The 15,696-nt window shown below is 56.4% G+C and overlaps 1 protein-coding gene across 3 annotated transcripts; it reads left to right on the top strand.

The window, feature by feature from the left end:
* The first annotated feature begins 8,634 nt into the window (after nt 1–8,634).
* On the top strand, nt 8,635–15,448 carry PPIF (peptidylprolyl isomerase F). 3 transcript variants are annotated; one of them, XM_030334952.1, is made up of 6 exons: nt 8,635–8,909; nt 10,251–10,281; nt 10,812–10,900; nt 12,632–12,728; nt 13,209–13,284; nt 14,571–15,448. In XM_030334952.1, exons 1-6 carry the CDS (start codon nt 8,724–8,726, stop codon nt 14,623–14,625), a joined length of 534 nt encoding a protein of 177 aa, XP_030190812.1. In that variant the 5' UTR covers nt 8,635–8,723; the 3' UTR covers nt 14,626–15,448. The 3 variants fall into 3 exon arrangements, with proteins under 3 accessions (XP_030190812.1, XP_030190811.1, XP_030190814.1); XM_030334951.1 differs by having other exon boundaries at nt 8,638–8,909; nt 14,490–15,448; XM_030334954.1 differs by lacking the exon at nt 8,635–8,909 and adding an exon at nt 9,519–9,574 and having other exon boundaries at nt 14,490–15,448.
* The last annotated feature ends 248 nt before the right edge of the window (nt 15,449–15,696 follow it).

Below are 15,696 nucleotides of genomic sequence, written 5' to 3'. Positions count from 1 at the left end.
TCAGAACTGGAAGGAACCTCGTGGGTCACCTGGTCCCATCACCCACCCCCGAGGAAGGATCCTCTCCTTGGCGTCTCTCCAGTAAATTCCATGGGGAATTTACTACTTCAAAGTACCCTTGTATGATATCACTGACTGAGAGAAAGCTTTCTTGTCTAAATAAGCCCAGATCTGGCTCCTGCTGGGCTTGCTTCAGGCCTAGGGAACCCCACTGTGTACTCTGCCCATGACAGCCCTCATCACCTTGGAAATGGCATCGCGCCCACACTCCTCTCTTCTCTAGTGAACAACCTTGATTCCCAGCATCCCCGGCTCCCCTTCCAGGCAGTATCTTCTGCTGAATTTGTCGGGCCTGTCCTCATACCCCTGAGGCCTACACTGCGTTCCCCCGACGTGCCCAGACTAGCCCAGTACTAGGGCCTGTGATACTGACACGCTGTTTTAGGAATATAGCCCGCGAGTCGATCAATTTCCAGAGCCTCTGCTCATCTTTGTTATATAAATCGACACCTCTCCCAGCCTGACCTGAACCTGCTGACCTTTTGTACTAGCATTCAGCAACAGGAGAGGGTAGGGCAGCCAAGTTCTGGGATTAGGCAGAGCCGGGCCAAATATAGCTCAACCACTTATTTAACCCGAGGGAAGGCCCGTGTAACTATGGGCAGCTTACATAACCTCTGCCAGCTTTGGAGACCTCATTTATAGAGAGCAGTTAACGCTAGTACCTGGTCTTAAGGGCCACGGGAGGATTCAGAAATAACGTACATTCTCGCCGTGTGCAGTTTATGAAGCATGCAGTAAATGATAGCCGTTCATATGGTCATCAGGCAGCTAAGACCGTAGCACTGATTTTGACTGGAAGAAAAGACAAACACTCGTCGCCAGCGAAGCGCCATCTCGATTAGAGGGCAGGCAATTCGCAGGGGATTTATTCTAATAGAAGAGTGAGAAGTATAGATTCAAGAAAATCACACAGGTCAACAGGAGAAGCAAGGCCAAATAAGGGAAAAGGAGACTGCAGAAATGCAGGCTGTTTGCCTCCTTGCAATCACAGGGCAGAGAGCCCAGAGTTCAGACGAGGTCTGCCCAAGCCGCAATTTGGACTTGGCAAAGGCTCGAGTCCCACTCCTAGGGAGCCTGACAGTGGGGCCCTCTCCTTGGGACGATGATGCCAATCAGCACATGGTAAACAAAGGTGGGGTCAGGGCAGGCACCAGGCCCAACCTGGGCTGTGCTTGTGAACCTCTCGTGTCCTGCCAGCCAGCTCCTTTGCCCATTGACTCTAGGCAGGGACTGTGAGAATAAGCCCAGGGCATGTTTCTCACCTTGTGCCTGTAGGATTGGAAGGCAATGCTAGATTCTCTGGGACAAGACAGACAGCTAGTGTGTGTGGGTGGCGGGGGGGGGGGGCACGGGGAGGAAGGGGGACAGTGCAAACTTCAGAGTCAGCTGGAACTAGGTTCAAATCCAGCTCAGCCATCTGTATGTGTGGCCTTGGGCAAATCGCAGGCTCCCTCTTGGCCTCAGAGCCGTCATCTATCACGGGGGATGGCAGCCTGTCCTTTGCAGAGTTATCACAAGGACGAGATGAGAGTGTGAATCTAAGTCACCAAGCACAGGGTCAGGCTAGCTGGAAAAAAGGCACCTAGAGAGAATGATACCTGGCATAATGCATCTGAGAGCTGCTGCTCAGAGCCAACCAACTCTTGAAGGAAGACACACAGCCTAGCATAACTGAGAATAATTTCAGTCTCCACACCAGTGTGACTTTGTTGTTTTTATTTATTTATTTATTTATTTATTTATTTATTTATTCATTTATTCATTTATTCATTTATTTATTTTTCATGTTTTTTGAGAGAGAGACAGAGTGTGAGCAGGGGAGGGGGCAGAGAGAGCGGGAGATACAGAATCCGAAGCAAGCTCCAGGCTCTGAGATGTCAGCACAGAGCCCGACGCGGGGCTCGAACCCTTGAACTGAGAGATCATGACCGGAGGTGAAGTCGGACGCTTAACCAACTGAGCCACCCAGGTGCCCCTCCACACTAGTGTGACTTTGGACAGATCGCTTACCCTCTCTGGGTCCCCATTCCATCATTTGTAAGATGGGGATCATTTTCCCTGGGCAGGGTCCTCCTGAGGATGGGGGCGATGTCTCAGTGCCGAGTTGCTTCGCGCAGGGCGTGGCACGGAGTCATAAAGTGAGGTGCCGTCCCTCCCCAGAGGCCACTGCGGTACCATGGCCAAACCCCCGCTCAGGCCCTCTCCCTGACGGCTTCCTCCCTGCTCCCGCTCTCTTGCAGCATGCATGTATGCACCTTCAGAGGAACTGATATAAAAATAGCCAGCCCATGGCCCGTCTTCACCAAGACAGGGCAGCTCTGTGTCTTGGGGCCAGTTCTGTCCAACTGTGCCCGAGAGGTCTTTGCCAAGAGCAGCTGAAGACACAGGCCTGCTGAGATGGCAGATCAATGACCGGCTGTGTGTGGAGCTATGGGATCAGAGCTGGCCTTTAAAGGGCCCTGACTGGGGGCAGGATGCGTGTGTATTAGTTATCTGTTGCTGCATTGCAAATGGCCCCAATACTGGGGGGGCTCAAACCAGCACAAATTTATTATCTCACAGTTTCTGGGGTCAGGTGTCCAGGTGTGGTTTAGTTGGGTGCCTCTGACTCAGTATCTCGGGGGTTGCAATCGGGCCATCGGCGGGGGCAGCGGTCACCTCAAGGCTCCACTTGACCTGCGGGATCCACTTCCAAGCTCACTCACATGGCTGTTGGCAGGCTGCCCAAGGTCCGCGTCCAAATCCCTCACGTAGTTGCCAGACAGCCTTGGTTCCTCGCCGGGGGCCTCCATTAGCTGCCTGAGGGTCACACCACGGCAGCCAGTGAGGAGAGGGAGAGAGAGAGAGAGAGAGAGAGAAAGAGGGAGAGAGGGAGAGAGAGAAAGCCCAAGGCAGAAACCACAGTCTCTTTGTAACCTAGTCTTGGAAGTGGCATCCCATCACTGACGCCATCTTCTGTTCACTAGGAGGGAGTCATTAGGTCCAGCTCACATCCTAAGTGAGGGGAACACTGGGGACCATCTTAGTGACTGCCTCCACGGGGGTGGGCATGGAGAAAGGCAGAAAAAGGGGGAAAAAAATCATAACTTTTTTATATAGTGAAAAGAGCCCAAGCCCAGTGACCCCGGCTCAAATGCTGGCCGTTCTGCGTAGCCTTGGGCTGCCCGCCATCTTGCTACTTAGAGTCCCAGCCTCCCCTTCTAACAAGTGAGGTAACAGCTCAGCTGGCCTGGGCAAGGTGGTATGCATTCATTCATTCAGTCATTCGTTCATTCACTCGTTCCCTGGGGCCCCAGTATGGTCAAAGCCCTTCACCACATCATTCTCCTTAATATGGACGACCCTGTGGCATAGGCGTTATTAACCCCTCTTTACAGATAAGGAAACGGAGGTTCAAAGAAGCCAACAACAAACTCCCTGAGCTCACACAGCTACGTGTGATTTGGTCCAAATGTTTCCTCCTTGGTCAGGCCACCCCGGCCCCTCTCATAAAGTAGCCCTGACCGCACCCCCTCCTGCCCCCGCAGCCCCTGCAGAGCACAGCACCCGGCTTCACTCGTGTACCTAAGAGCATCTTTGTTCTCCTTTTCTTTTTTTTTTTCCTGCTGTTTTCCCTCTTCCCCATGAAAACAGAAGTCTGCTTTTTTGCCTAATAACTGCCGGATTTCGAATCCCTCGAGAAGCTGTCAGGCACCCAGCAAGGGTGCAGAGAACAGCTGGGAAGGAAATGAATGAAAGGGGAAGCCAGGTTTCCAGCAGAGTTCTGCTGTCCCAAAACCCACACGTTCAGGACCGGGGGCTGGGTGACAGTGACGCGTTCCCCCAGGGCCTGCCTCCACCATCCTTCCAAACTTTTCCCTCTGGGGGCAGCTTCTCAGGAAGACTTCCTCAGCCCCCGGGGCTGCCCACAATACAGTGGCTAGCACATACGTTCAGCAGGTATGCTTCCTCCATTCTACTCTGTTCCATTCCGTTCCATGACCGGGGGGCTTTTGCAAGAGCCAAGCAGCTGGGGAGGTGGAGCGTGGGGTGGGGGGTGAACCGGCCCTGCCTGTTGGCTGCCTCTCCCAGAGGCCCACGGCACCCACACCAGCGACTTTTAAAGCCCAGATGGACTCTGAAAGGGGAGTTTCCCCAGACCTTCCTCCTAGGCCTCTTTCTGGTCACTGTGCCCACCACCCTCCATCTGGGCCTCGAGGGAAACCTCCCCTGCCCATCTTTCCCTTCTTCCCATCATGCTCTGGTTCGCAGCGTGCTCGAGAACAGACCCACCCATGGTTCCTGGAAGCCAGCAGAGAGAGGCTGATGCATTCATACTGCTCCGTGAAGTCTGGGAACGTCACAGGGGAATGCCTGAGTGCAGCCCTCCCAGTGGCCTGTTAGCAGGTCTGGCTCACTTTCTGAGCTGTTAGCCAAGAGTCTCTCTTCTAGGCTCCCTGTCAGCTAGCTGCCCATAACAGATACTCTCCTGGGCCCCAGCCCCCACAAATGGAACCAAGAGAAATGAAGCCCAAGGCCTTTCTACCCAAGGTACATTGTCCCAGTGACTGATACTGGCAATGATCATTCGTGAACATCCACCCCTTGCCCACAGCAGGGCCACCTCCCTCCCAGCCCCTCTTGGAAAGGTCTCCAGGACCACCGTGACTTCATCCCTCACAACAGCCACAACATTCACCCCTGCCACCCACACGGGCTGCCTGGGAGAGGCTTACTCGGGAGCACTTACCATCACGTGGCACTGTAACAGTCTGTCCCGACTTCTTCTGGATCCCCAGGGCAAAGAGAGGGTTTGTCCACCTTCCCAGTAGTTCCAGGCTGTGTGACTGTGGGTAAGTCCCTGAGCCTCTTCTGAGCCTCTATACAGAGCTAGAGTTTGCTCACAGCTAGCAAACTACTGGCCCAGAGGTCCCATCTAGGTTGTGGAAATGTTGTTTACGGCTCATTCAGTGCTCAACTTTGTTTTAAAAGTAGTTCCCAACATTTAAAACTTGGGAGATTTGGGGCGCCTGGGTGGCTCAGTTGGTTGAGCGTCCAGCTTTGGCTCAGGTCATGATCTCACTGCTCATGGGTTCGAGCCCCACGTTGAGCTCTGTGCTGACAGCTCAGAGCCTGGAGCCTGCTTCAGATTCTGTGTCTCCCTCTCTCTCTGCCCCTCCCCTGCTTGTGCTCTGTCTCTCTCTCTCTCTCTCTCAAAAGTAAATAAACATTAAAAAAAATATTAAAACTTGGGAGATTTTATGGGGCACCTGGGTGGCTCAATCAGTTAAGTGTCCGACTTCGGCTCAGGTCATGATCTCACGGTTCGTGAGTTTTAGCCCCACGTTGGCTCTGTGCTGACAGCTTAAAGCCTGGAGCTGCTTTGGATTCCGTGTCTCTGTCTCTCTCTCTGCCCCATCCCCTGCTCACGCTCTCTCTCTCTCTCTCAAAAATAAACATTAAAAAAATTTTTTTAATTGGGAGATTTCCACAAAACCTAACGATTTCAGCTTTTATTGAAAAATGAGAAGACCCGGCTATACTGGGTTCATGGTCTCACATACACAATTGGCTGGCCTGGGCAGCAGCTGCCCCTTTAAGTGGGGTGTTTGGACACAGCACCACCTCCCTCTCTCCCTAGAGCCTGCCCAGTATGCTTTTACTCTTTACTTGTGTATGTCACTGCCTGCCCCCCACCCCCATAGGCATCTGAATTCACCACCCCTGAATGTCAGCATGACAGGACTGTTCTTTGGCTCTATGATGCCTAAAGGGATCCTTCAGGATCCCTAGGTGACAAAAACCATTAACACCCTGGATGAGAAGCCACTTTGGCTGAGTGGAGAGAAACTGCTGTTTCTGAGGATGACACAGAGTCTATAAATAGCCTCAGAGCCAGGTGAGTGCTGACACTTGCCCAATGTCACCTGGGCTGGGAGTCCTCGAGGGCTGGGCATGTTTCAGTTCATGGCTCAGCTCAGGCACTGTCCCTCCTCCTGATGCCACTGAGGGTGGTACGAGGAGGGACGACTTCACAGCTGAGCCCGTGGAGAAGGTGGAACTTTTCCCTGGCGTGGGTAGGAGGTAGTGATGGCATCTGATTTTCCAAAGAGAGTAGAGGAACATGAGTGGACAGGGCTGGTTCTCAGTCTGGGGTCCTATAGATGGGGACACGGGACCATCAATGGTTCCCCAGTGCTATCCAACACTGTTAGAGCTCAGCCTGGCCTTCAGGACCCTCTGTGATTGCCCGCCAACCCCCACCCCAGCCTTTCAGTTTATGGTCCATATTGTAGCCTTTCCTTGAAGGTACCCAGCCTGGCTCTGGCTCATTCCCCTTCTAGAATCTCCTTTCCACATCTTTGTGTGTCTGCCCCTCAGAGGTGGTTGTCTCCGGACCGATCCCCCAGGGAGAAACCATTTGCCCTGTCCCTTGAGCTCCACAGACTTCTGGCGAACTCCTCAGCCCCCCTCTTGCTGTGTTGTCTGTCCCAAGCTTGTCTCTCTTGCCCTCCCCACCCCATTACCAGCTCCTGAATGGCAGCGAGAAGGATCTGACCCATGCAACAAACCCTGGCCCTGGGGTCAGACAGATTCATCATCGTTCCAACACTGCACTCCCAGGAAATTCACTCTCCCATCTCTTGCAACCCATCTCTGAAATGGAACCGCCTCCCAGGCTGCAGTGGGGTGCAGACAAACTAGGGGCTGGGGAAGGGCTCTGAGGACAAAGTGTCTGAGTGAACAAAGGCAGCTCTCCCCTGTGTGAGGGCTGCTCGTGCTTCGCTGGGGGATAAACGGAGACCCTCCAAGAGCAGGCTTGAGGGACAACAGGGTACCACTAACCCACCTGGCATGGCTAAGGGCTGTGTGAGCTGAGCACCTGTCACTGCCATGCGGGCTGATTCCTCCCTCCTCGTTGCGGTCTACAGTATGCACCAATACAGGGGGGCCCTGGGAGATTGCTGAGGGCCCGGACGGGGCAGGTGGCAACACGGCTCCCTGCTCAGGCCTGTTCTGCTTCAGGGCACGAGCACCATGAGAAAGGAGGAGCCATTCCCCAGGACAGAGGGAGGCTCCATCCTGAGCTGGAACCTGGGGAGCATCTGGGCTCCCAGACCCAGCTGGGGTATCATTGAATGACCCGGCTCCTCCTGGGCCAGGAGTAGAGAAGGGGACTATGAACTTCCAGAAAAGGGCCGAGCCACAATTTTAATGAGCCTGGGACACTCTGCTCTAACCTCGTGAATTTACATGGGCCAGCATTTTGCTGCCTGACCCCTTCTCAGGAGCCGATTCGGGTCTCAGTTCAAGTCCACCTGACTCCAACGTTCAGCCCCTACCCTCCCCTCCTCTGGGGCTCCTTGGACCTCTGAGCCCCTGCAGCTGAGACCCATTGCTGTCTGAGCCCTAAACCCGAAGCAAAGACTAGAGTCCAACTATCACTGATGCTCATGGCACAGTGCTTAACAGTTGACACATTCCTCTCTCTCTTGTTCATTTTCCTCTTGAAACAGACCTGGAAACAAGCAGGGTAAGGATTACCATCATATCCTTATTCTCCAGAGGGGAAACTGAGGCTCAGAGAGGTCCGAGAAGACTGGCACAGGCTGGCAGTGGAGGATCCAGGGTGCTCCTAGCCCCGGGCAGTGCCTTCCCCCATCTGGGTCCTTGTTTTCCATTTGGAGAGTGAAGATGTTAGCCGAGATGCTCCCCCAGGGCCCCTATTGTTTACTTACCGTGGTCCTCCCATACCTACCAGGCTTTTAAGAAGCCCCCCTCAACATGTGGGGTAAATCCTTCCAGGCGGTAGTTCTCACTTCCCCTCCTCTTCTGTCTTGCCTTTTCACTCACTCATCCTTGCATTACCTATGGAATGGCCCCCACACTATGTTACCTGCAGGTGTGCTCTTAGCATGACTGGGGGAGCAAGGAAGCCAGCAGCCGGCTGCTCTAGTTATTGGAGACCAGATCTGTCAGTCTATGGGGTTGAAGGGACGGTAGTCAGACCCAGTCCTGGTGGAGGGCTGGGACCTGGCCAGACCCTTCGAGTTCCAGCAGTCGTATGGGAAGAGGATCCGATGTATAGAAGCATCTGGAGACAGGGCCAGGCTAGGACCAGGAGGCCTGTGGTCACCACCGGAGGTGTCTCTGCCTGCGTCCTCCTACCATCTTTCACTCTAATACACCTCTCATCTCCACCTTCTTTATCTCTCACCCACCGTCTCTCTTGGTCTCTGTCTGCAGGGTCTGTGGGTGGAGGGGCGCCTATACAAAGGGCGAATGTAGCCTTTTGTTATATTCAAATAGAAACACACGATGCTCATCTTTTGGAGCTAACCACGTTTCAGCATATTTTCCCTCTCTCTTTTTTCATACTGTTGGAACTCTTACAGAATGGAACCGACCTCCTTTTGCTGGGTCGTGTCTGTCCCTCAGGTCTCTGGCACCGCGGGGGACGCGTTAAGAGCAGCTCACTGGCTGCGCTGACCGCTGGGGCCGGCAGGGGTCGCCCGCGGACAGGCCCGGAGGGGCGGGTGGGGGCGGGGCCGCGAGGCGGGCCCGGCAGATAAAGGCGGCGGCGGGCGGCCCCGGCTGACTCGGCCCCCTGGGCGCGCGTGACTGTCGCAGTTACGGTCTCCGCGGGTACCGCCGCTCTCCCACCCCGACCTGCGGCCGCGATGCTGGCTCTACGCTGCGGTCCCCGCCTGCTCGGCCTGCTCCGGGTCCCGCGCTCCGCGCCGCTGCGCCTCCCCGCGGCCCGCGCCTGCAGCGGCGCCGGCGACCCGTCCCCTTCCTCCCGGAACCCGCTCGTGTACCTGGACGTGGGCGCCGACGGGGAGCCGCTCGGCCGCGTGGTGCTGGAGGTGAGAGCACCAGGCCGGGCCGCGCCGGACTGGGCGTCCGGGATGGTCCCGGAGAGCGCTGGACTTCGGCCCGGCTCCGTGCCTGACTCGCTGGGTGACCTTGCCCCCTACACCAGGGCTCTGGGCCTCAGTTTCCCCATCCCTAGCAAGGCGCATCAGATTGGTCTCTTCCGGTCTCCCCTCGGAGGCGGAAGTGGGGGGCACGTGTGGAGGTGAAAGCTCAAGGTCAGGTGGTAGACTGGGAGAGTCGGGCCCTGCTGGCTCGTCCTGGGGTAGGGGAGAGGTCCTGAGACTTCGCGTGGTCAGCTCCCAGATCCGAAGTTCAGAGGTGGGTGCGGGGGGTGCTCCGGGGACGGGGCTGCGGGCGGGCCGGGTGCTCACGTGGCTGCCCTTGCTTAACGCGTAGCTGGCCCGCTGCCCCGCCCCCTCGGTGGGGCTCGCCCCCTCGGTGGGGCTCGCCCCCTCGGTGGCGCTCGCCCCCTCGGTGGGGCTCGCCCCCTCGGTGGGGCTCGCCCCCTCGGTGGGGCTCGCCCCCTCGGTGGGGCTCGCCCCCTGCGGAGCGCCGGGGAGGGAGCCGAGGTGGTTTCCGAGCGGCCCGCCTCCTCTCGTGCGGGGCGGGCCTTAGGCCACCAGGTTGACCCAGGATGTCCTTCCTGCAAGTCGGGGTCAGTGTGCCCAGGACCCTTCACCCCAGTTCCAACCCCGCCATCCTCCCGAGGGTGGCACCCCTGTCCTGCCCCTGACTCACAAAGAAACAAATAGCGGGGTAGGTAACAGCGGAAGCTCAGGTGTAGCTCAAGCCCGACCCCGTTTTGAACCGAGAGGCCCTCGTTAAGCCTCAGTTTCCTCTTCTGGAAAATGGAGAGCACCCTCCTTGCTCCCATTTATTTTAATGGGGTGGCGCCAGGGTGGCTCTTGAGGCTGGGAGGCAAGAGGTGGGCTTGGATGGGGCTCTAGCCTACCCTTACCCACCGTCCCGCCCCCCTGCCTCTCTAAGGGGCTGGGTTGGCCCCTCTCTGGGCCTGAGGCTTTGATGCTTGGGGCCCAACTGCAGTAGCTCTGCCAGTTCTGCCCCTGGAAGTAGGCCAGGATGGCATCGTCAGCTCTTATAGATTAGGAAACGGAGGCTGCTTCCTCCCGGTTGGGGTTCAGGAAGCAGCTGGCAGAAATGATAGCTGCCTCGGCTGCCTCTTGTGGAGGGCTGGGAGCAAAAGGAATGGAGTGGCCCATGGTGCCCTCTCTGACTCCTTAGCCACTGTGGGGGATGGGTGGAGAGGAGGTTCCTTCCGTCACCTGCCTCTGGACTGACCACCTTCTCTTGTCCCTCTTCTCTCCCCACAGCTGAAGGCAGATGTCGTCCCGAAGACAGCAGGTAAGATGGGGCTGGGGGTCTTCTGAGTCTGGTCTAGGAGGAGGGAGGGGCCCAGGTGGGTGGGATGGTGAGAGAAGTTGGGACACAGAGACCTGTGACCAGATGGGAGTTCCACAGGAGGCTCAGCTGCTGTGTATCCTGGGCCAGCTTTCTGTCCCTCTCTGAGCCTCAGTGTTAGCCCTGCCCACCTGTCCACTATAGCCTCAGAATCAGTAGAAGGCACAGGTCAATTTCCTCTGGGACAACTTCCTCCCTCCTGGTGGCCAGGGGGACAGGGTAGTGGCTCCGTGGCCCGGGGACTCCCTGCCAGGAGCGTGTGCTCTTGTCACAGGGCTCAGACACTGAGCTTCGAGAAGGAGATGATTTGCCCTGGGTTACACAGCCAGAACAGACTCAGGCGTCCCAGGGTCTTTCCACACCCTGCTTACCTCCTGGGGCAGGAGCGGGAATTTGAAGAGGCACAGGCTAGAATGAGCTGTGACCCTGCAGTTGAGGCCCGGCTCTTGACTTGCTGTTCCTTCAACCCTCAGAGAACTTCAGAGCCCTGTGTACTGGGGAGAAGGGCTTCGGCTACAAAGGCTCCACCTTTCACAGAGTGATTCCGTCCTTCATGTGCCAGGTATGGTGGCCCTGCCTCAGTTCCTCTTTTGTCAGTGGGGGGTGGTAATGGGTCGCCTCGTAGGGTGGTCTTGAGGATTAATGAGGGAGCACCTGCCTGGTGTGTGGAGATACCCAATGGAGAGCGACGAATGACTGTCGGCCTGTCTTCTCACCCTGACACAGCAGAGCCTGTCTGGGCTGCCACAGCCCTTCCCTGCCCTGGCAGTGGAGCCACAGGGCAAGGGGCAGGATGGCCTGGCTGGCAGAGCCTGTTGGGGGTGGAGGTGGGGAACCAGCATTGAGGTCCGGATATGCATGGGGGACGGGGGCAGGTAGATCTTCAGGCCTTGGAGGACCAGCGTATTCAGACAGTCTCTGACTGTGTCCCCTTGAGCACTTGGCATAGGAGAGGAGGAGGGAGAAGACAGCAGAGACAAGAACACACAGGTCTGGACTTGGAGCTTCTCTTTCTGGAGAAGGGCATCTTTCTCGGTCAGATGAGTGTTCGTTAGTCACCTGTGCTGCCTGTTTTTCAAAAATACCAGTATTGGCTGTATCAGAGGTTTGGGGACAGGTGTGGACAGCAGGAACCTCCCCAGGGGTCCTCTGTTCGGTCAGACCCTGCCAAGACAGGGGTTGATGTGTTGAGGCCAGCAGACCATAGAGGCAGGGGCATGAATGTCATGACCTCTTTGAAGCCCTTCCAGCCCAGAATTCTCTCCCCTGTTCCCTCCACTCCGACCTGGGGCTGTCATCATCTTGTGGCGAGTGGCGGTGGGTTGGGACTGGGCCTGCTGACGTGTTCAATGTGGCAACTGCAGGGATGGGCAGGGAGGCTGCGGCGGGGGGACAGGTCTGGCCAAGCCTGTGGCTTTCTGCTGCAGAGGCTTTCCCAGCTCTGCCTGCGGCGGGCTGTGGATGAAGCGGGAGCTGACGTGGAGGTCTGGGCTCTTCCTCTGAATAGCAGCGGGCAGGGGCAGGGACTTGCAAGGCCGGAAGACTCTCTGAGGCATGAGTTGGGGGCACCGGAAGCTCAAGCCGGGGTTTTGAATCATCCCTCTCTGGGGACACCCTGCTGCCGTTTGTGGATGCTTAGGTCAGGCCGCTCAGGTTATCCCTCTCACCTGAGGATCAGATCTCGAGAAGATAGAGATGTTGGCAGGGAGCCGGGGCTGGGGCTGGCAGCTCTTCTGTGAAGCCTCAGGCAAGCTGTGAGGAAGGATGCCAGTCCTAGGGGGACCCCGTCCTGGGTCTCCAGGACTTAGGGGAACCGCTGGGCCTGGTGAGGGGACGATGCTGGACAGGGAGCGGGGCCTAGCATGTGCCAGCCGCTGCCACTCCCTACAGATCAGACTTGGGAACGGGGACCCCTGGCCACCTCCCTGTCCACCCTCCAAGAGTTGTGGGTAGAAAATTCTGTGTCCCTACGAATCCTCTCAGAGTGGCCATTAGATCCTTTGAGAATCATTTAAAAACTTGCCCAGGTAAAAAAAAAAAAAACAAAAAGTGAATCATTTGAAAGGCAAGGTAGTTACGGCCGAACATACTTAAGCTTTATTTTTGCTTGCTTTCCTTGTCGTTTTATTACTCCTTATATCCTTGGATTTTTTTTTTTTTTTGACCCCTGCGCCTGAGGGGCTTCTGGCTGGGTGGGCCCGAGGTGCGCCGGGGGCTCTCCCCCCAGCCCCGCAGTGGCATCCCCCTGCCGGCTCTGGGTGGCCACCGCTCAGAAGGTGCCCTGTGCTTGCAGGCGGGCGACTTCACCAACCACAATGGCACCGGGGGAAAGTCCATCTACGGAAGCCGCTTTCCTGATGAGAACTTCACACTGAAGCACGTGGGACCAGGTGAGTGGCGGCAGCCGTTCCCCAGTCGGAAAGCCCTGTGCTTTGACCTGCTGCCACCATGCCTCCCACGCCTGGGAGGTTTGCCGTCCGACCATTGCTCGCTCCATATCCGGCGACACGCCTCCCAGCCTTCAGCACTCGGGGTTGGGGTGCTGGGTTTTCCTGGAGCTTTTTCATTCTGAGCTCTCAGTTTGAAAAACAAGCCTTTCTTTGAGAAGCAAAACCCAGCCTCGTGTCACGTTGGAGACCCAAGAGGCAGCCTGCAAAAGGCCTATTCTGGCTCCGCCTCTCCTCCCTGTGGCAGCATAGGTGGACAGGCCCTGGGGAGCTGGTCGCCCTCTGGGCCCGCTTCTGCTCTTCCAGCTCCAGGATCTTCAGACTTAAACATCTTTGCCAGGGTGTGAACTGTCCGCTCTTTAGAATGACTTCCCCCGGTGAGCCGCCTCCTGGGACAGCACGGCTCACTCTTTATTTTTGCAGGTGTTCTGTCCATGGCAAATGCAGGCCCCAACACCAACGGCTCCCAGTTCTTCATCTGCACCATAAAGACAGACTGGTGAGTTCCCTGCTCCTGGCTCCTGGGGGGTGGCCTTGCAGCGAGAGGAAGCAGTGTGTGCTTCTGAGGGGAAGGTCGTGTGAGGCCAGACTGTGCCCTGGGACAGTAGGCCTCTCCTGGGCTGTGTGTCTGTATGGGAGAAGGATAAAGTTCATGGAAGGACTAAGGGAGAATTTGGGGTGTTCTTGGAAGTGTGTCTTTATCGGGTTTTCATTGTTGCTGTCAGCTGGGATTTTCTCCATGCGTCGTGCACACACGCACAAAAGGACTTTTACCAAACACGCTTGGGAAAATGCAGCAGAAGAAGTTCTCAGGCCTCAAGATGGCCTGTGGTAGAAGCCTATTTGCTTAGCTTAGCCTGTTGTTTCCCGGTTTCACGTCAGGCTTGGAATGGACCCTGGAGCCCTCTTGCCCACATGCCCGTGGATTTTAGGGATGTCTTCCCTGCTGGATTACCCACCACCTAATAAGTTCCTCTGCCCAAAGCCCGCCTGTGTCCTGGCCCTGAGGCATATAGGGTCAAGGGAACAATAGCTGGCCTGGAGCTAAGACTTAATAAAGCCCATTTCCTAGGACTTTAGGGAGACCTGAGTGGTGGGTGGATACCAGCTATCTCTAACCTCCAAGCCGGAAGGGACATAGATGTCCTTCCGGGCTGAGCAGGTCTCTGCTGGCCTTGCCTACTCTTTGCTCCTTCCATGAAACCCCTTCGTTACTGCCCTTGGAGGGTAGCCAGCGGTGGCCTTGCTGGCACTGACCGAGCTCTCTTTTGAATCCTTGGAACTCTCAAATCAAGAGCCTCTCGGGACTTATTTTCACCAGGCTCGTTATCCCAGCTCTTAGCTTGCCACTCGTGACCGTACACGGACCTCTCATTTCGTGGGAGTGGTTCGATAACCCCGTTACCCCCCTGTACTGGACAAGAATAGTTCACCTTTCATAGGTGAAGTTACCAGGATTCAGGTTAAGTGGCCCAGGGCAACACGGCGTGCGAGGCAGAGCATATGCCCTGGAAGGGAGGCCTCCTCCGGTGTATTTTGGGGAGCTCGGCAAGGCTTGATACCGGAGCTTCGAGGGGTGGGTCCAGATTCTCAGCGCGGGCTCCCTACACAGTTGCTGCCTTTGGTACAGAGTTCCCTGCCCAAGTGACCGCGATGTTGGGTGACACCGCACTACCTCTCGCTCTTACCTGACTCAACTCACAGGTTGGATGGCAAGCATGTTGTGTTTGGCCATGTCAAAGAGGGCATGGATGTCGTGAAGAAAATAGAATCTTTCGGTTCCAGGAGTGGGAAGACGTCCAAGAAGATCGTCATCACAGACTGCGGCCAGTTGAGCTGAGGTGCCATGACCAGGGCGCGAGGCTGGCGGCAGCTGCACGTGCCTGGGCTCCCCTGGGGGCCGCCTCGGGCTCCAGCAGACTTGTCTGTCCTTGTTGCACGCCGCGGTGGGGAATGTCCGATCTCCACGGGGCCCACCGCACCGCTGCCCCAGGGTCCACCCTCCCTCGCCACCCCGTTTCTGGCCATCCATCACAGACGTGATGCCATCAGGCCTTACCCGTGATCCCCCAGCCCATGTTCACCTGTGCCTTGGACATCGGGGGTGCCGAGGGGTTAGCTTCGGGTACAGGTTTCTGCCTTTTCCTTGACCGAGGGGGAAAGGCAGCCGCTGCAAAAGGGCCGCTGTATCTGTTGAACATCCTCTTCTGATTAGAATAATTTAATTAACAAGATGGACTGGAGATGAAGCTGTGACAGCCCTCTAAGCCGTGGTATGACCTCACTTGGTGGCAGAAGCCACAGAACCCCGGAGCTTGGCCTTTGGAACGTAATCGGGGCTTTTGCAAAGGGTCCTCGGCCAAGGCCTTTTATCCCAGCCACTGTGAATCCTGTTGGTTCGCCGCCGCGGTTTCTGAGGAGAGTCTGTGAGGGGAGAAGCAGACAGACCCGGGACAAACCCACTGCGAGCTGTGCCTAGTCGATGAAGTCGGGGAGAGTGGAAATGGCGTGTGCGTGCCTGGTGCTCGGGAAGACCGTCGACGTGTATTTTCCGGAGGGCTTCGATTTTTCTGTGTTTAACAAATCTGATGTATATGATACACATTTGGGGCTTTTATTTGTGTTCACTTTAAATGTGAAAATAAATCCTATTTTCTATAAAAGATCGTCTGGTGTCTGGTGGCTTTAGAAAGCAGCGTTTATCATCACCCCAGCAGCCATGGAGGGTCCTAGCGTCATCCTTATAGATGGCATGGGCTCAGACATGGGCTCTTAGCACCCGTGGGCTATCTGCGAGCACTGGTGTCGCCCCGAACCCCAGCCCCACCTCTTGGCGACCCCGAGTCTGTTTTCCTCTGCTGTATAACGTGGTAACAGTGATGCTGGGCTCACAGAATGGGGAGAGTCGGAT

The sequence above is a fragment of the Lynx canadensis genome, chromosome D2, assembly GCF_007474595.2.
Source record: "Lynx canadensis isolate LIC74 chromosome D2, mLynCan4.pri.v2, whole genome shotgun sequence".
Lineage (NCBI taxonomy): Eukaryota > Metazoa > Chordata > Mammalia > Carnivora > Felidae > Lynx > Lynx canadensis.
Note: the sequence above shows the minus strand (reverse complement) of the source record. Positions and strands in the feature narration are given on the sequence as shown.